The sequence below is a fragment of the Patagioenas fasciata genome, chromosome 11 (assembly GCF_037038585.1).
Source record: "Patagioenas fasciata isolate bPatFas1 chromosome 11, bPatFas1.hap1, whole genome shotgun sequence".
NCBI lineage: Eukaryota > Metazoa > Chordata > Aves > Columbiformes > Columbidae > Patagioenas > Patagioenas fasciata.
Window position 1 is genome coordinate 14,253,922 of NC_092530.1, and position 21,960 is coordinate 14,275,881.

Genomic DNA, 21,960 nt, shown 5'->3' on the forward strand with positions numbered 1-21,960 from the left:
ATGTGAATTCTTTTGTTTCTGCTTCCATTACTTATAAATTTTCCTAGCCTACACCTAATTTCTGATTTGTTCAATAACCTGATTAAAAAACAAAATTATCCTCAGCACTAGTTGGATATACACACTCAGCTGAGAATTTAGAAGGCTTACAAAAGGGTCTTTGTGTGGGGTTTTGGGGCGGGGAGGAGGAAGGGCTCACTCTATACTGCCTGTTAATAAGGACAATGTTTCACTTTTGATATCACCTCTTGGGAAATTTCGCTGGAGAAAATACTTCTTGCTCATTATTCTTTATTTTTTCATAGCTTCCTGCTAGCTAGAAATTGTTATCTTTCAGAGTACATTAAAGAACTGTTTCTTTTTGGGCAGAAGGGAGAACCTGTATTCCCAGACAAATAACCAGGGAGAACAATGAATAAATACAGCCTTTCTTTTAAACCACTCCTGAATTACAAACTCAATTTTTGACTTTGAAAGCTGGGAATTTGGCTGTACTATGTACTGCATTTCACAGTAAATTATATTTTTTATTATGTATTAATTTCTGTACCGTATATTCACTGGTTTATATTATTGTAGACAATGACCTGCTGTATTCAAGGGACACTTCAACAAAACCACAGAAAAATTGTTCCTGAATCACAGAGCTTGAAATTTACTTTGAAGCATATTGCAAGCAAACAAATATTAGAAAGGAAAGGTCTTACAGGTACATTTATGCTCAAGATGCTGAATCCACTGTGGTGAAAATTGTTTCTTATGAAGGCAACAGATTGTTTCCTGTCTGGTACAGAGCATCGATCTCATACAATCTTCAAAAACCAGGGTAGGGGTCTCCCAATAAAAAGTGTGTGTTTCTTGATCATTTAATATGTCTTATTGGGGGGGAGTGGGGGCGGATTTTCACTTTCTAGATTTTGTATTACAGGGTTACTGCAAAAGATCTCAGCCACACAGCAATCATCAATCAATAGTCAGTGTTGATACAAAAGGACAGTTTATTTCGTAGGTTTTGACAAGAACCCATCTCATGCTGCCAGCCAATAAGCTACTCACATCTGCTTAAATGTTTACTTATACTAGAGTAAAACCTTTTCTCCTTAAGTACATTTAAAGATTTAATTCTTTATTCAAAGAGCTCCATATACACAAATGTTTCCTAGGTGAGAGAAACAGTCACCACTGATAAAACTGTCTACCAGATCACTTCACTGAAGGAAAAAGCTTCTCTGCATTTCATAACTATGCCCATAAATGCCTGTTACTGCTTCAAATTTTACCCAACTGTTCTTATAGGCATTTTTACAACGTCGGGTTTTTAGACTTCAAATTCACCTTCAAGACTATCTGTATCAAAGGGGGATCCCAGAGAGCAAACAAAATCCGAAACGTTTAAGAACTGTATGAGAAAAAAAGATCATTTCATATCTAATGCTCAAGTATATATTTCATATAACTCCCACCAAGCACACAACCTGATTAAAAGGAAGTTCGTAAATGTAGGCATGGCAGATTTATTGGATATTTTTAAACACTCCAGCACCAACAGAAACAAACATTCAGGAAGCGACAGATGAAAATGTATTTCAGATAATTTGATATAAACTCTCTGAGACAACAGGTTAAAGTGAAGAACCAAACCAGGAAAGAACAAACTGGCATCTTGCTTCAGGCAACTGATTAATCATTATTTAATAAGAGCCTGAACTTATATCAAACCAAAATGTCTCAGGCTGCAATTGTCCTCAAGGACAAGAGAAATTTGTGTGAACTTGCAATGGAACACTGGACTAAATCAAAATCTAAACCCCATTTTTTCTTCAAAATATTCCTAAATATAAAAGGTATATTATTCAGTGGATCTGTTCTAACTGCAAAGAGGAGAAAAAAAAGTTATAAAAACAACTTTATTGCTACTTTTGATTCAATTTCTCTGTAATCATTGGCTCCAAGCATAAATACATTTTTTTTTTTTTTAATTTTTTTATCTTCCCCCTACCTCCCAGCCTGATTTTGAATCATGTTCCATTTGCAAAGCAAAGCCACGCTCAAGTGCTTTACTTATTTCTTGTGATATGCCTTGAATCCATGAGGTTATCAAGACTTACAAAATCAAAGTAGTAAACACAGACAGACGTGACTCAAGTACCAAGAAAAAAACTACTTAAAAGCCCACTTCAAAGGTTTAAATATTTTACCTAATCTTAGGACTAAATAATAACAATTACTAAAAAAAAAGACTGAGCAAGAAACAGTACAGCCACAAGGGACAAGATTTCTAACTGTAAGAGGTAGAGGGCTAAAGTGATGCAAACTTTATTCATTGTCTCACTACACCCTTGGTTCTTTGTTTCTTGCAAAAATGGTTAGAGAAGACTGAGGATAAAATAGGAGCAGGTATAGAATAATAGAAGAAACAGAGTTTGTGTTTTTATCTGCATCTCTAGGTTGATTCACTGTAGTGCAGCTCAACGAACTGAAAACTCACAAGGAATATTTGGTGAGATTACTGCTCAGAAGTGCTGTAATTTTATTTGGCTATTTGCACCTGTACAACAGGCAGTTTTAATGGAGTCACTTAGACTGTGAATTCTTAAGTACATAGGGCTTTTTTCTCCCTGACATCACAGAAAAGCCAAAAAAACCCACTTATTCTCTCTCACACAAAGGCAGACAGATGTTGATAAAACTAAATACAAAAGATTAATTTGGTACATAACTGAAAACTTGGTATCTGAACAGTTTTAAAGACACAGAACAACAAATGACAAAATGTCCACAAATAAGCCAATTTCTGGGGTAATTGTCTGTTGCCAGGAAAAATATAGAAAGTGTTCCAACAGCGATCAATATGTCTCACAAAGAAACTGAGAAAGGTCAGCTACTCTATCAGCCCACACTGCCTACTTATAATTTCCTTTCCTCCTGTTGTTTAGGGATAACAGAATAACAACTTATTTATATGGAAAATTTTGTTGGAAGAAAAACTACTGGACCCAAAGGAATATCCCTGTTTGGCTGATACACTTTGATCAGAAGAATGAAAGATGAAAAAACAACATTGACTGTTCCGGAATTTTTTTTTCTCATATTCTCTACATTTTGTCATTCAGCTTAACAGCTTCTGAATGCTCATGCCATGTGGAGATGCATTTATTAAATACTGTTTCTGTCCAACTTACAAAAAGCAAGCAATTAGAAAAAATGCCACATGCATATATTTTTTTCTATTTCAAGTAACAAAAAATGGGTATTATTTTCCACTCGATATATGACATTTCTTCTAACAAATTTCTGATTTGTGTTTTTAAACTTTAAGTCTAATGTCTTTTTCCTTTTGGGAAACTTCTTACAGGCATCAAAATGTTGCAGAAAACTTCAATTCTTTCGAGTAATTTTTTCCTTATAGAAAATAAAATCACTGTGCTATGAACTTCTAATGCTTGCCCTAGGCCTTCCTTAAGTGTCTGGAAAAAAAATTAAATCCCTAAACAAGAATCTTTATGCCACTAAGTCTACAAGATTGTGCTGTAGTGGATAAACTAAGTCAAGAAATTCTCAAAAGACCTAATTACAATTACTACTACCACCGTATATGTCTGAAGAAGTGAATTGACTGAAGCACAAATGATGCCAACAAAAAGAAAGTCTCTTAAACTATGTAAGGCACAGATTTCACTTTTTTATATTGAAGCATTACTATTTCAATTAGCATGCATCGTACATATGGTCCAAGTTCATTTCCTTATTAAATAACTTTTTTAAAAGAAGCTTAGAGAATAAAAGGAAAGTAAAAAATTAAAGACCATAGCACCAGATGGATATAATGAACTATTTAGATCAACACATAACATTAGAACAGCATCCTAGCAAGCTATTTTATCCACTTTCTAAAATTATAAAGCAAAGCAAGCAATTAGCCCTGTTTTTCCAGAAATTCAGAAAGACTATTTGTAGAGTCGATGATCCTGAGGGTCTCTTCCAACCAAAATGATCCCGTGATTCAGTACTTTATATATGATTCAGAACACTTCACTCCCACAGAAATATTTACAGAAACTCAATCTAAACCTGGAACAATGACAATTTCATGTGTTCCTGGAACTGCGATGTACACATAGTAGTTTATTTTCTGCTTTTAGTCATTTCAAAAGGTCATGAAAATATTCCAGCTCTGTCATTAGAAGAGTTCTTGAACTCTGTACTTAATTTCTCAGATGTACCCACTGAAAACCTGAAATACCACTTTTTCCTACTGCCTCTGGTACTACTCAACCACTCCAAAGCAATTCCCCCTGGAAATTTAGTAATAACCTTTGAAGAGCAACAGGTCATCAGCCAGATCCTTAGGCAGTCAAAAGGAAGGAAAATAAAAGTAAGCAATTTCAAGTATTTCCATTGTAATACACCTTCTAGAAAACACTTGTCCTCTAGCTCCTATCACCTTCATAGCAGTTGAAATACATACTTGAGGATAGACTTGTATCACAATATTTGGATATTTCTAGTCTGAAGTCTGTTTCAAGTAGTTACAATAGAGTAGATTTCCAAACTTAGACATCCACATTTGAAAATGTAAGCCCTGGATTTATGAAAAAGTAAATACACTGAAATAACTCTTGAGAAATATTCCTGTTCTTGACAAGTCTCCACTCAGATGTCCTGGTATACTTACTAATTATAAAAGAAATGGTGATTTACTTATTTAAAAAAAAAAAATCTCAGTGAATGTAAAATGAATAGTTAAACATATTGCAGTAAAAGCTTTCTAATAAAGTAAACTTGGTATGAAAGTTACGTTTTAAAGTAGTTATTCCTCCATCACATTGAAAGTCCTTATAATTACATCATAAATTAAGCCAACTACTGGCAACAGACAGATGAGTGAGCCACAGCTGTATGGTGAACAGTGGTATTTCCAAGTGATGTTAATATTCTCTACAGACACAATGTGACATTCTAGGCACCTGTTTTCCCTGTTCATTTCCTATGGTGCAGCAAATTAGGGCTTCCAGACAGTCACTAGGAAAGACAGCATTAAACCCATTCAAAAACTTAGCTGTTTAAAATTAAATTCTTCAGTTCCTTCATAAAAAAGCCATACCCTAACATCAACCATTCTGGATGACTGGAAATGGTAATATAAGCATTTAAGTGAAGTTCATGAGTCCTGTCAGAAATATAGAGCTTATCTTGAAAGTTTCAGCCTTAGCATCCAGCATCACGGAGGCATCAGGCAGATTCAAACACAACATGAATGCAGATACATCATTCAGGTCTTGAATTTAACATATTTGTCAGTATTGGGTCTGTTTGTTGAGAATCAACCAACAACTAAATTTTATAAAAGAGGAAAAACATTCTAATTATCCATGTCTGAACCACATTGACAATTGAGTTTGCAAGTTACGAACTGGAGGATGACAGCTATCAGTGATCAAAATCTAAGTAATTCTGGAAACATTCATCTAATTTTCTACCATAGAACAAAACAAAGTTAACTACAACATGAGAAATAGAGAGAATTAAATAGAGATAATTAAGATTTGAAGAATGAAGAAATAAAAATAGGTATGATATTTTGCAGACAGTACTCACCAAAAATAGAGTTCTGAAGTTGCTCAGATCACCAAAGAATTCTTCTATGCTTGTTACTTTGGGATCAAAGGTGAAGTATTCTCCCAAATTTTCATACAATTTTGTCATGTTGTTGTGCATGTTGGACAATTTTTCATATTGCTCTCGGGCACTCTCAGCAAAGCTGTAAGGTTTTATTAAGGAAAATGATTCAAATGTAATCCAATCTAACAGTTAAAAAAAAAAAAAGTAAATTCAGTACAAAGGTTAGAGTTAGAAAATTTTCTAGTGCTATCCTGCTTTCAAATATGACATTCTGATGTATTAATGTTTATAAATCTGCAAGACCATAACAACATAAGGTGGTGGCACGCCTTTTCCATTAAATGATCCCTTTCTGATCACGAAGGTTTGCCATTAACAGACTATACTACTGACTTCATAAGATTTCCAAACATCCTGGACATTTCTCTTCTAATCAATGATTAATTTTGTAAAGTACATTCTATGAAAAGACATGCTGAAAATTAGTTTGCTCTTAGAATCTGACTATAATACCCCTTTATATGAAAAAAATAGTTTTAGAACAATTCATTTGCAAATACAGGAAGGGTGCAAGCTACTAAGGGAAACATTAGTCTGCCTAAGTTTTAGTCTGTTTTCTTTGGTTGTGATTGTTTATATCCACAAAGATACAAAGTCCTAAATCACTGTTAAAAAACACCAGCTAGTACACGATTAAACTGGTTGTGCTGATACTGAATTGTAGCTGATGAAAGTGTTGTGCTGTACATATCAAAACCCAAGAACAAAAGACACAAGTTATTCCCTGAACTACAAAAATGACGCAGCCTGGCTCCCTGTGGTTTTTTCTCGAATGACTTCCATGCGAATTCCGATTCTTAACACAGCACAGCTCATGCTTCAACCTTTCCCATACTTGAGATTCTAATTGGAGACTCTGCTGAGTATCACTCAATATCTTTGAGATTCCTATATCTCTGCAAAATAGCAACTAATCTGGAAACTAATTAGGGAAAAAAGACAGACAGAGAAACCGTATAACTCATTTATTTTTGAGATTAGACTAAATCCAAAAGTGATCCTTCAGAAAATAGTCAACAAATTGCAGAATAAAGACAAGAAATTCAGGTGGATATTCTATTCATAACATTTCCCTAGTGTTTGCATACTCTCAAGTACTTAAAAGGCTGCATTTCACAAGCTACATGCGAGAGGAACAAGTCTGAAAATATCTTCCAGAAGCCTAATATTTTACCTGGATTTTCCTGTTCTAACCAATGGGAAGGTAGATAAATGATAGTTTAAAAATTGGGGTTTTTTTAAGCATGATCGAAAACTCTATATAACATGAATTTTCCTCTTAAGAAACTCATTTTCCAAGCAATCTTTTCTTCTTCATTAGAGCCTCAGTAGCATATAAGAAAAGCTGTATTCTTTCGTTAGCTGATAACGTCCATTTAGAATGGCAAAAAGAAGAAACTACCAATATGATGGTTTTTAATATATAAATATGAAGATTTTAAAATGGTAATATCTACCTATATGTTTCATATCAGTGCTAACACAGTAATAATACCTATATTTTCAGTTTATTAAAGTGAAGTTTAACCTGCTTGGTTAGAATTTCAAGCTTGGACTGCTCATCTTAATACAAGACAAACTTGGTATAGTTCTGTCTTCAATGACATTTAACTGTACAAAAGGAAATAAAAGTTTAATGGCAAGAATACATTAAACAGGTAATAATGGCACATTACTGAATTATTGAGCACAGTCTAAAAATTTTTGAAAAACATGGCTTGCCTCAGAGTCAGCAAACTACTGTGTTGAACAACTCACAAAAATACTAGGGAAAAAAGAGATAGAAAGGTATATAATTATTTTTAAAGAAACTACAGACAGAATTTGTATAACTCCATTAATATAAAACCAAATTGATATACTAAAAATGACTGAAGAGTCTGAAAAAGAAAAAAACAATCTTCAAACATTCCAGATTTGAAATGAATTCTTTGAGACAAAGCTCCCGGAGTCAAATTCTCCATTCAGGTTGCTCATTCAACATGAAAAATAACAGTAGTAAGTACTAAAAAGGAAAAAAACACCCCACGACTGGTATTGAAACTAGAACATATTTTAAAGCAACACTGTAGAAACCTATACTGTCATTTCAACATTATTATTTTTTAGCTAATAAGTACCAAGCTACAAATAAGAAACACTGTTAACAGACAGCTTGTAAGACAAAAATGTCAGTGAGACAGATGAATATGATGAGCAGAGAGAACAGAGCACTTTAACTGTACTTAATTTTGAAGCAAACAAGTCAGTGCTGTAGAAACAATAGTTTCCAGCCATAGATCATGTCATATTAACAAAGGTATTCTTTGTCACACTCTATGTGCTTCATACAATTGTCACACTTATAAAATATTAGTAACTTGAAACATCACCTTGAAATGTACAACTTCAAGTCATTGCAAAGACTTAGTCAATACAATAATCCCAGAGAGGCAAAGCCACACTTGCCTACACTATTTCACACACACACAAACACACTGTTGAAAAAATCTAAGCTATCAAAAACAGTATAATAGAAATACTTAATTCCAAGTTTTCATTAATATAGATTGCTCATTTAAAAATGGTAAACAAGGTTTCATTTTTACTAACAACAACAAAAATCACAGAACTATCAAGTGTGAAGATGTTTGTTCAACTGAGAGAAATTACTTTATTTACAAGCTTGGTTTTCCATATACACACATTTTTTAGTTTCTTTCATAACCATATGAACATTCTAAGCCAAGACTTTACTGTAAATACTATTATTTGAAAAATAATAAGTAAACAAAACAAAACCCTAACACACTTGGACACATTCCCCAAGTTCCACATAAACAAAAATGGGTTGTAAATCTGAATATACAGAAAGTTATTGCTTTACTAATATTAGGAAGCATGCCACTGCAACAAGGACAGAACCATCTCTAGTCACCATCTACGCAACTTCATCCATATAATCCTTACTGAAGTTTTGAAATACATATCTAAGAGACTATGAGGCAAAGGAAAGTTTATGTTCGTTCACCCATTTCCTTTTTTTAATTTTAGTACTACTGTAGGTAGCAACTACACAAAACGACCCTGAGATTTTCCAAGTGTCAGCTTTGAATTTTTGAAGCAGCAGTATTTCAGCTTAAAGTTTACAGATGTCTTCCAAAAGTGCTGTCATATTGCATTGGTTTCACCCTGAGATTAAAAAATAAATAAATCATAGTTCAGGAATTGGTACCATGCAACCCCATAAAATCCTCTGTACGCTATGTGTCTGAAGAGCTCTAAAGCAAATTAAAATGCAAACAAATAACAAAAGGAAACTTCATGTCTTTTAAACTACAAAGATACAGGTAAATGTAGAACATTAACTCCATTATCCTTATTACTTTCTTAATCTTTGCTGCCGAATTTCAGTTATGTACTAATTCTATTTTTTCCTGTCTCTTCTTCCTGTTAAGAGGGAGGTTGGGAAACTTCCACTTTTCTTTTGTTAGGTTTTTTTAAAGGATTATATTTATGTGTTTGCAGTTGCTGCCAACTTAAGCTTCCAGCCAGTTGTGTGGTTTGCTTGACAATGACCACCAGTGGGGCGGGGGGGAGAAGGGAACAAAAAACCACAAACAACCTGCTTAGAAACCCAGATGAATAATATTCTTACTGCAGAAATCCTTAAGTGTAGTGTCAGTATCAGAATACAGGTAAATATTAGTACAGCTGTATAAAGCCAGATGTCCTTAGAGAAAAGATATTTTCAGTCGCTACGTCAATGATTTTTATACTTTGCAATATATGACCAGATTACTACAGTTTGCTGGCATTTCAGTGCAATGCCTAAATTAATTCACTTAATTAAGCAAGCAATGGATACAAATGTTACCATGACACACTATGCTACCACATTGTGTCAAAGGTAAAGAATCGCTAATTACCACCAATAGTTGAATTCAAATCTTCATGTACCACTACCATGGTTCTTCCATGCTTTCTTAGTGGTTTCTTCCATGTAAACAGATGAAAAAAAAGGATCTGAGAAATCAAGGTTAAAGACCTCAAATGTGCTGGAGGGAAAGGCAGCACTTCCACCGTAACATCTGTTATAAATTTCACATCAATATATCAATAACTTGAATAATAGTTAATAAAATACCTGAATACACACAAAAAAAACCCCTCATTTGCCTGAAGGCAAGACCTATTCCTGTCAGCATCTACAAAGAAAACGAAAGCCAACACTGACAGCTTGGTATTCATCAACAATGAACATGCCACAGTAGAAAGAACATTGGTCATTTAACTATAATTATAAAAACCACACCGATGTTCCAGCAGTTAAGGAGGTCCCTCTCCAGGGCATACGGCGATTATCAAAATGGAGTTTAAGGGATGTTGACCAGCAGTCTGAAACAATAAAACAAACAGACCAGAGAGCTGATGTCTTTGATACCTCAAGAAGAAGAAAGAATGCACTGCAAGACAAAAAGGAGATACCTGCCAGAAATATTTTAACACTTTCCAAATGCATTTCAAAGACTAAACTGAAGTTCTTTTGACATACCCTTCCAGCTACTGGTTACAGGAAGCTGAAAACAGGTGAAAGCAGCATTCCATTGGGAGAGTGTTTCATGTAATGCTTGATTCTCAAAAGTTTGTGCCGATAGAAAAAAATCATTTAACAAAGGCAGCTGGTATTACGCTACAGATGGATTAAGCCCTAATAGAGAACAAAAACACAGGAACAAAAGAAAATAAAGACCCACTGGGACTAGAGATGGAAGATGTTCTCATTTACAAACATACTCAACCCAAAGGGAAAGAATCAATGTATTTAGCATAGTATATAAATAAGCATTATAACAAGGAGGTAAAAAATAGCCTGGGATTTTCTAGGAGTCTGGAAAGAAAAGCCACCTATACCTATTTAAATATCTGATCTACTCATTTTTCAGTTAACTTTAATTTTACTGAAAGTATCAAGGTTTGTCATTCTACTACACACACTGATCCTAACATTCATTACAGACAGAAACTGTTCTCAAAAGACAGCAAAGCATTATTAAAAAACACAAGCATGGTTTCATATGATTTCCTTTCAATTTCTCCATACTAGTCTTTTTCGGTACATTTCTGTTGGTTTCTACAGTTAGATTTTATATGACACACTGCTTTCAGATAAAAGTTATAGTCAAAGCTAATTTATAATTTAAAATAGGAAAACTGGTAATCCATTTATTATTTCCAATGTAAATCTTTTTTCTCTCAAAATAATGCATTTATAAAAAAATACATAGTGTTTGTTTGTTAGCCCTAAATTGCAGATTGATAAATCTGCATTGAGGAGCACAAAATGTCCATGAAATATATCATTACGTGATGACAAAGCTCTGAGCCTTCATAATCCTAAATACTGCAAGACTGAAAATATATATGTCAATGTGTATTCTTCTATGTTTTACTAAATTTACAATCTGAAATAATGTATCATTCTGTTAGCTATTCCAGACTCTTAAGTACTCATTTACTGTTGTGAAAATTGACAATTTCCATCAGAATGTTCTGTGCCTCAGATAATACAGTTTAATTAAAGCTGGCTTATTAAAATTTCCATGACAAATTATATGTTTGAATGTTTCTCTCCTGTCCTGAGCTGAACTACAGAATTAATGTCAGTTCTTGAAGCGGGAGGAAATGCAGCCACAAATCATAATGCTGCCTTATTATTCTGGAGATACACATACACATTACAACTTTAAACGGAGAGATGCATTTGGAATTTCTCCAATAACTTACATACCAACAGTTGATGTTCCAATAAAATTACAGCATTCTTAGTTCAACAACACAGTCTACAAATTGTAAAGATGTAAACCCAGTCTATTAATCTTTACTGAGTATTCTTCTATTTTGAAGAAACAAAAGTTAGTTTTACTTCCATTAACTAACTGTCAGTCAACTCAATCCATAACATGTTACTCCAGATACTGTGGGAAATCTAATAAATGTGCTGAAAAACTGCCTATTCAAAAAGCTTGAAGGTAAAACTGTTGGAGCCTGAAACAATATAGTTGGCGGAGAATTAATTAGGCAGAAAGAATTATGTAAACAATCACACAACAGCTGATTTTTGTTTGTATGTCTTTATGATTTGTTAGATAAAGTATGTAAGAGTGGGATTAAAACACATTTGCGCCACCACTCATTACAAATCTCGTGTTTTACTAATATCAATATGTGGATCACCAGATCTGCTCGCAAATTTATTCTTAGGTGGCACTTGACATCCTCAGCAATAAGAACTGAGCAACAAAAGGACATTAAGTGTACAGTAGAGCAGGTACAAAAATCAGAAAACAATTAGAAGACTCTGCTTAAACAGGGGGCTCTGCATTTATATATTTCAATTAAATGGATTATTCGCATCATCAGAATTTCACAAGATACTAACAATTCACCTAAATCAAATACAAGGACCAAATAATTGAGTTTATTTATCTGCAGTGGGTTAGACTTAGGTTCCTATCTGCACTTCAGACAAATAATTGTCTGACTTTACAAAAAAGAACCAAATCCATGCTTCAAACTCATCCATTAATACAATGTAATTCCTTGACACGATCACCTGTAGTTAAAACCCTAAGCTGACTGCTTGCTAATCTATAGTTATACGCTATTCATAAAGCAAAACATCCTTCCCCCCATGGGAAACAGCCTTCAACAAGAACACAAATATTTTTGTAATGATTTCCAAACAAGTATCACTAAGTGTGAAATTTACTAAGAATAATTCAACCATACATACCACATTCTGTCATTTAAAAGCTCTTACAAAGCATTTCAGAGCAGGATTCTGGATCAAGGAACTGCCAAGCTAGGCAAAAAATATATTTTATAGAGTTGGAAGAGAAAGTTTGATTCAGTAGCATCATCCTCTTTCATGAAGGATGTACTTTTAGGTTCTAATCTCCAAGCTCATTCATAACAGAGCATTCTTTGCATTGAACTGGAGAAACACAAACACAACTTATTAGCTGAAGACAGAAATTCAGCTTTAATAACAGTGAGTCATTTACACTGATAGCTTTATTTTCACCTGGTACCAGAATGTAAATGGATGCTAACAATTTTATCATTCACATTACATACATAATGTACACAGAAGACTAGACTTCTGGAGCATAAACCGATAATTATGAAACACAATCATATACCTAATATTTTCTGCCTGTTGAAAGCCTTTGTTCTGTGAAAAAATAAATCCAGAACTCTTCATTACAATACACCTCATCTACACAAATTAAACCCAAAAAAACTGGGACCCACAGAAGGAGCCCCATTTTGTCTATTTACACAAAATCACGTATTTCTGAAGACCTTAAAGGTTTACTAATAAAGTACCCATAAAAAGCTCAGTGTGATAATTTCCTTCTCATTACAACACAAATTACCTCGTCACCCAGCATTCTGACAGCATAGCCCAGAAACAAACAAACCAACCAACAATCCCCACACACCACAAAAGTACAGTTGCTTCTCAGTTATCACACAGCAAAGAGGTCTACTCCTTTCCCTGGTCTTAATTGCATTAATACCTGAAGAAGACAGAAACTATCAGAATTATTTAATACAACTGCATTCACTGTGTACAGACACTTTTTCAGTGCTTGTGTTTATGAAAATGAAGCACAGCAAGATCATAACCACCTGATAACAATGCTGGCTGTGACCTGATCCTCCCTCAATTGCAGAATCGTGCTTAAGTTCATGTTCCTTGAGGCTTTCTGACTTGTCTCTAAATGGCCATAAAATTTTCATCTTGATGAACACTAGAAAAATCCCTCAATGTTGACTTACTCTCAGCTCTAAGCAATCATATCAATTCCTAATTTTCATGCATTCAAACTTCCCAATAATAAAAAGACCATTTCCGTTGATTCTACATACACCACCTCGCTATGTACAAGAGAAAGTTTACGCCAACCTAATTCCAATACTGCCTTTTTTTATTTATACTTCTGTTAATCAGGATGCAAATAAGCACTCATTTCTCTAGAAGTCCCATTGGAACTCTCTAGGCAAAAACTGATAAACAAGGGTCTATTTTATAAAATATTCAGTCCAAGAGACAAAGCTCCACAGGCTCCTTCTTAAATTGGTTTACATTGGAAAAGTCTGTTCAAAGACTTATGAATATCCTGTGGTAGCATGAAGGAAAAAAAAACACTTTAAAAGTAAACAAGAGCACTTGGTTCCTCAAACTGAACACATGGAAGGCAGCATTTATAAAGCCATAGGCTAGAGAAAAGGGAAGATCTTGGGTATCCTGAATATATATATATATATAATTTTTTTTTTTTTTTTTTAATTGGAGAAACTCCAAAACTAGAGCTAGGTATTAACCTAAATTATCTTAAGAACACTAATACTACTATCTCTTTAGAGAGGGCAAAACAAAACAACAACAACAAACCCCACACAGTTGCTGACCTCATAAGGGGTTTTTTCCCATAATTGTAACAGGGAAATAATCCCCGAAGTCCATACACCCATTTTTAATAGGAGATAGAAAGATCAAAACAATTTCTAGAAGTTCTAGAACTGAAAGTGAAACAAACCTTTCAACCTGACAAAATGCTTTATTTCCACTGATGAAGTCATCAGAATTTTGAAACTGCTTTCATAACAACATGCAGAGAGCAATTGAATTTACTGACACTACCTGACAGGTGAAAAACTTCCTTTTAAGAGAATGGCAAAATGCCATTGAAAGAGGCAGACTATTTATAGCTTCATTTGTTCTGAAATGGATGTTGTGAGAACTGTTAAAAATCAGGAAAAAAGATCATAACAGAAGAAGAATGAAATAGATAGAGGTATAGAGTCTGACAACAGAGGGTACTGGGTGACAAAAGAAAGGCAAATAGATTCTTATAAAACTGCAGAACAATGTGAAGAATTCTCCAGTTCATTATTCCAGATTGGTAATGTTTTACATGTTATTTTCTTATATTTGTGTACAAAATTCATAGATCTTTGCTCAGATCCTTCCAAGTCACAGATAAAATTTTTTGCCTGGCATCCCATACTAATAAGTCTGAAAAGGAGTCACTCCCCATAAATTTTATGCAGGTGCTTTTCCAGCACCTTTTATAACAGAAATCATCTAGTTCTTAATTCTCCTTTGTGATATTTTGGTTTAAAAATAATTTGAAACAGTATGAAGTACGGTATTCATAGATTTTTCAAACTCAAATCTCTCTCTTTTTTTGGTCGCAAACAATTAATTATAATCACTATTCATGCATTAATTAGAAAGCAACATAGAAGACATAATAGTCAAGAATATATCAAAGAGAAAATGTTGCAAGAATAATGGATTTCTAGTGTACCTTCCCTGGAGAACAATTAGATAAAAATCTGTTTAGATGAATAAAAACAAGAAAGAAAACAACTAAAATGCAGCTACTACAAACAAAATTATTCTGCAAAATTTGTTTGACATATTATATTCAAATTAATTAAATGTGACTGCTTCAAATAACACAAAGCATTGACAAACAAATGTTCTAACAATAAAAAACATTAGTTGTTGATGCCTATTTTAGCAAAGCCATGGTAAGGTGGCCACTCCTAGAAATATTATATTAGCTTTGCAACACACAACGAGATGCCTTAAACAATAATTACAGCTTTGTGTGCCCTGAATCTTTCAGAGAAACTGCAATCACTTTCTCTTTGATCATGCAGTTTTTCCTCACTTCATCTGGATTTAATTAAGAGAGGTATGTTTGAGCTGTCAGTTGTACACTGCTTTAACAAGCTTCGATCAGTAGATCTGATGGTTACTTCATCCAGATCAAGTTTTTTGGCAAAGTGTGGGGAAGGAAAAGAGAAGTGACTTCTTCTATTTCTAGGTTTCCTTTAATACAGCAATGTCAGAAGTAATTATTTTCTTGTTTTTTGAAATCTGAAAAAGTTCAGATCATATGTTTCAAGAGCCTAGATGTTCAAAATCAAGGAGGAAAAGGAATGATTTTATATCACCTGATAAAAAAGCAAAGAATAAATTTATTCAAATTAAGATTTGTTTACTGCAAACAACTGTTGTGATGAAGTGAAATGGTGCATGTCCTTTCCCTCCTATTTTCTCTCCAGATATTAATACCAAAAATATGTAGCCATAACCTACTGGAAATGATTTGCTAGGAATTCACCACTATATGCACACAAATTATCTTGCCTCAAATGACTGGGATTAAAACAAGAAGAAGTCAGGAAAGTGAAGTAATCCCTCCAATTTCTATATTGGCCAAACACTCAAAGATATTTCTTAAACATACCTGGTCAGACATAGAAATAAAAAGCATCATCACAGGGCAATCAATATCTGAAATGAAAGTTTCCTATACTCAGATACATTGCTTTAAAAAGGAGTTCACTTTCTGAATGACATCTTTTTCCTGCAAAAGGTTTTTTTAACTACTTTTTTCCTTTTCATGGAGCAGAGAAGTGTAGAGAGCAAAAAGTAATTCCATCAATGCTAACATTTTTGATAGAGCAATATCTCATGGAAGTTTGATGTCGATATCTTATGCTGCAGCTCCAGGAACTTATATAGAATACTCTCGCTCTAATTTGGATTTTTAAAAAAGTATATAGCAAATTAGAAAATGGATCTCTAACGAATTATCATTCTAGCAGTGCACAATTCTTTACAAAAATATATTTCAGTGATTTCGACAACTTAGTTTAATATAACTTAAAGGATGAAAGCACAGTTTCCCTCAGGCAATTATTCACAATCAAGAAGCCTTTAGATTGCCATGTATTTAAGTACATTTTTGTTCATGGAATTTCATTCTTTAGAGTCTCCTAAACAAGCAGGCTTTCCTCCTATATAATTTTTCATGTGTCTGTGTGGATTACTGTCAAAAAATTATTCTCTCACTAGTTGGCCAACATGTACTCTAAAAATGCATTTCAGCACCCTTTCTTGTATTTTTTTCCTTTGTTGTATAAAATTCTCAGTCTCACTCAGTACTGGCTTTGAAGCACAATTTAGATGCAGTCTTCAAGGTGCAGAATAGAATGGGGCTCCCTCATGTGGTAAATCTACATAATCTCAGGGATTAAATAAAAAAATCCAACACAAATCTATAGCTGAATGTTTGAGTTTAGCCTATAAAATTCGTACTATGTAATTTACAGAATACATGTTTTTTGATAAATAAAAATTAGAAACAAATGCTATTTGAAGTTTCTAATTGGCACACAGCTACCTGTTGCATATTGTGCGGCCTATTTAGGAGGCTGGTTGACAGAGTCACTTTGGCAGCAGCTCTGAAAAGCAAAGGAGACCAAGAAGGTTGGTCACTCCTCGAGAGGCGCAGGAGCAGACTGGCCCCACGTGCCCAAAGACGAGCCGGTGGGGAAGAAGAGCAGCCTGGCTGGGTAGAGAGTTTCAGCTGGAACTCGGAATAAAATGAGAGTTTCTGACCATCAGAAGCACAGGCTGGCTGCTCATGAGGACTACAAAAATGTGTTGAGGTTATGCAGGAAGAAAATGAGAAGAGCCAAAACCCAACTAAAATTTAATCTGGCTACTGCCGTGAAAGACAATTTAAAATGCTTCTCTAAATACATAAGCAACATAAAGTGGCTAAGGAGAATCTTCGTCCTTTATTGGATGTGGGGGAAAACTTTTTCTTAAATATAGTACCACACACTTTTCCAAAGTTTTTCTCCCTCCACTATGTCCTGATTCCTCTCCCAGGGCCCTTTGCTATATCTTTCCCTTGCACTTCCATTATTTACTGATTTGTTACCTGAGAATTTAACTGATATGCTATTTGCATTTTGTTAGACTCTTCTTGAAGAAGTGGACTTGTCACCTCAACAACCTGATTACTACTTATCATCCTCCTTTGTTTACACCTTTTACAGAGTCTGTAGTCTGTGAGACTGATCTTGTTTCAAAGCAAATCAACAGTTTTCACATGACTGGTCAAGCACTGAAACAATGATTTACTCATATCTCTCTGTTGGTTTATATCATATTTTGTTCATACAAGAACAGAATATCTCATGATCAATTATGCAGGCCCATGTAGAATTCCTTTTGCAACAAAGAACATAAAAATATTCAAATACAGAAACATTAAAAAAGGAATCAAACCAGGTACCAAGCAAAAGCACAGCAAAGTATTGTAAAAAACTCATTAGGACAAAAATAAACATCTGGAATCTTGCCAGATTAGACTTGGCCAATTTAAAGTTTTCCAAATTCTATTTCACTGAGCAACACACAGACTGTATCAAATTAAACAATTAACATGAAATATCTGAACAGTATCTCCAGTATAGAATAAAAACAGACTAACAATTCTTTTCATGCACAGTGTACCACAGCGGAAAACACAACATTTCAGCATGCCTTAAGGAAAATTACATGCTTTGTGTGATTAACCTCCCCTTTCCCCTGAAAAAGCACCCACACGTATTGCAGAAAGCCTCAGCGTACCTCATCGAAACTAAAAAAGAGATTTAAGAAAACAAAGATGGCTTTAGAGTTGCAACCAATAGCGTGTTCCCTCCGGTTCAAGATGAACCTGCTGCTCTACATAACCTACAAGAAGCCCTTGTAATTTCACATGGGCTGTTTGAATTTACAGATTTAATGTAGAAGATGGACTGACACTTTCTTCTTCCACTATTTCTCACATACTTCTTAATATCACATTTACTCAGAAGAAATTAAACAGAAGGTATAAAAATGGAGACTAAAACTATGCCCAAACCTCCTTCATTCCTCAACTCACTTTTGTCTAAGAAATAGTTTACGGAAAATAAACTCAATGTTATACTGTCTCTCAAGTAGGAAGACTGCACTTGACCAAGCAGCAAGATAAAGAGGTTTTTTTTTTTCTACAAGGTTAAACAGATCTTTAATTGGGAAGTCTCTTTAATTCTACAATGGTTGCAGCTTAGTAGATGCTGAATGCACATTAGTAAATCAATGAAAACAAAGTTGCATTGCAAATGGCTACTATAAAAACCTGTATAGCAACTCTGAAATTGCAAAATATAATACTTCATAGAACTCTCATGAGGATTGTAACGATATCATGACAAATTGATTGTTCCCTTAATGTAGGAAGAAGTTTGTTTGGGAAATCAACTAGCAACACTGCTATTTACTGTAAATAAATAACAAACCAAACCCAACTGGTTTTCAGTCAGGATCAGAAAAGTAGACTCATTCTATTACAACAGTAAAATAACTTGCCTTGTTTCAGCAATATATCTTCATAAGAGAACTTTGTGCAAAGATTCAGTTTTCATCTGCTTCATAGTACAGCAAACACAATGGGAAAACATGTTGCAGGCCTAGAATATTTACACAGAGCAGAAACAGTATATTTAACCTTACATTACTTCAGTGATGTTTACTGACCTTCATAACAAATATCTAGTCATACAAAATGAGATACCAGTCATGTAAATATTTCAAAGCAATTTTAGTGGGGGATTATTTTTTTTTTCAGGGTGAAAAATTAAGTAAGTGAAAGGATTAGTAAATGCCACAAGGCCATAGTGACATTTCTCAGTGGAAATGAAATTGAATAGAAACCGTTATATCATGACCATCACTGAACAAGATGATGTGCTAAAAAAAAAAAAAAAAAAAAAAAAACCAAAAAGAAACCAAAAAACCAAACAAACTAACAAACAAAAAAAAACAACCCACACCCAACAAACAAGCAAAAAACCCCAAATCTCCAGGCTCCTGGGGTTGTCTCTGCAAGTGCTGCTCAGAACTGTGATCTTCAGGTGTTTCAGTTGTTGTCCCTTCTAATTACAATAGGTTCTGGTCATATTTCTGACCTGCTGATTATCTAATTGTTAAACTGGTACCTATCTAAAGGGTAGTCTGCACAAGAAGATCATTTTGTATGCTGGGGAGGCACACTCTCTAAAGACTAAGTAAACAACTTAAGTACATTTGAGCTCAACAACATCAAACAGAAGTCTTTTTTTTCCCCTCTTAATAATGTCAATTGCATATACATAACTAAACACAGCACAAATTGCCTGTAATCTTATTTTGAACTTGGCAGGGTCAGTTCTTCAACAGGATTCAAAATGCTGAGATGCTATGAGCTTGAAGAATTAGTAATGCAAAATAAACCAAAAACACAAACCTAAAAAACAATGTTTAATCAGTGATATTCTGAATTTTCTAACAAAAGAAAATAGGAAAAAAAATAAGAAAGAAGAGCAGTTTGGAAAAGAAAAGCAGATTATATGTATGTACTAATTTCTATCACAGTGCTTTCAGAAGTGGGATTTTCTGCCTATGCTGATGAAACACGTCAGACCTTCAGATGCACTTCTAAGAATTACTAGCACGATCAGTTTAATCAAGTGTGTCTTGGTTACTTTAGCGTATCCATTTAAGTATGATGTGAGTTTTCAGAGATAAAAGGTTTTTAAATGTAACCTTTCAAAATGATACACCATTGATTTTCTTTTCGAAAGTGCATTTTAGTGGTTCCTCTCTTGCATTCGGGGCAACACAAAATAATTCAAATTTGAGGCAGACACATTTGGTGGCTGTCAGTCAAGCAGCCAGGCAACTCACTAACATCTCAAATATGATGCTCAAGTCACAAATTTGGCTTCCTTAGAGGTACATGACCTTAGAACAAAGCATCCTGGATGCAAAATTTAAAGTACCCGAGCCACATTATTTTTTTCTCTTTGCTTATCATGCCAATCAACTATGCAAATTGGAGTAAAATCCTGTAGATTATGCAGAAGAAGGTGGAAGTTCTTAAGAGCACTTGAGTATCACATTAGCAATGAATTCAAATTGACCCAAGTCTGCATTGGAAGGGGGGAAAAATGGTATTCCTAGTACTTAAAGGTACATTCTACTGCAAAAAGGTCCTCGCAACATGAACAATTTATACACTTGGGAACCTTCAGGGTGTAGGCATAAGCTTAAAGTATTCCATTTTCCCCCACTGGAAAAAAGCCTATTTTAATGTCACATTGTTTCTAGGCTTTCCTCATTTATAAATAATATCAATAATATGAATTTAGTTATTTATTCTCTTTTCTCTGTATTAGCAAGAAAGACTAACAACTGTTGAAAACACAAAAAATTGCTCGACTAAGCATTTCATCGAGTATTATTTTTTTTTGAGGTAAGACCTGGAGAGAACAGCCGAAATGTTGATCTCTTCAACTAGAATAAATCACTCCTGTTTCATTTCCTTCCACTGTATGCACTCGTAAGTCTTCTTAAACAAGACTTTATTCCCTGGTGCTGGCACTTCTTAAGAAATGTATTTTCTGTTGACTGTTCCTTGGGTTCGTTTTTAACTGCAAGCAAAAGGCTTAACTTTAGACAAATGTTCAACACTAAAAGTAACAGAACACCCTGATTACATTCCTACAATGTAACCATAACTTAAAAAATAAAAGTCATGTCTTTCTATTCCTTTGTTTTCATTACATAACTTAATACTTCATAACTTTCAAACTACAGTAATTACTTTTTCAAAGCCTTTTTTGGACAACATAGGTTTTCTCACTAGGGTAAGGAGGGCAGAAGAGAGAAAGAGACCAAAGTAGCAAGTGCATAAGAACCAGACCTTCACTCCCTGGACACTATTTAAGAAAAGTATTTTATCTGGCTAAATAACCATTATTTTCCCTAAATATCTCTTTTAGTCAAGAACTCCACTTTCCAACGAAAGTGTTTTCAAATATCATTTTTGCAGATAGCAAGAACAAAAACATAGTATAAATATTGTTAGAGAAGGCACATGCATTACATTGTCTTAAGGATTATACATGACCTAGAATTTGAAAAATCATTGAATGGTTCCATTTTCCAGTTCCTAAAATACTGAAAAACACCTTTACATTTAAAAACACATTTGAACACACTCAGGCAAAAAACATTTACTTCAAATGTAAGGGCATATACAAAAGTTCCTAGAAATCCTCCCCCTTCAGAGTTATTTTTGAGAAGCCCCCAGTTATGAGGAAATGTAGTTATTAATGTACATTCTCATGCAGAAATGAAGGCATCAGTGCATTTCAAACTTCCTGAAAAACAAAACCAGGCTTTCCTAAAAGTGACTTCTCCAAACACTAAGTGATTTACTTTTCCATAACAAGCTAGGAGGAAATCCCAAGTGCTAACAGATGACAAGAGTGTTAATGCCATCACCATCCTTTCAGCACCCCATGTCAGGGTGTAAATGATGTCCTGCTGCTCAGTCACTCTGAGAG

The 21,960-nt window shown here is 34.2% G+C and overlaps 1 protein-coding gene across 5 annotated transcripts in view; it reads right to left on the reverse strand.

The window, feature by feature from the left end:
• The window catches only part of DIAPH2 (diaphanous related formin 2), a 210,732-nt gene that overhangs the window by 76,511 nt on the left and 112,261 nt on the right, over positions 1 to 21,960 (reverse strand). For all 5 annotated transcript variants that reach the window (XM_065846125.2, XM_065846124.2, XM_065846123.2 and 2 more), the window contains one exon: positions 5,599 to 5,762. In XM_065846125.2, coding sequence (XP_065702197.1) covers positions 5,599 to 5,762 — 164 coding nt within the window. The remainder of the gene's footprint in view (positions 1 to 5,598; positions 5,763 to 21,960) is intronic.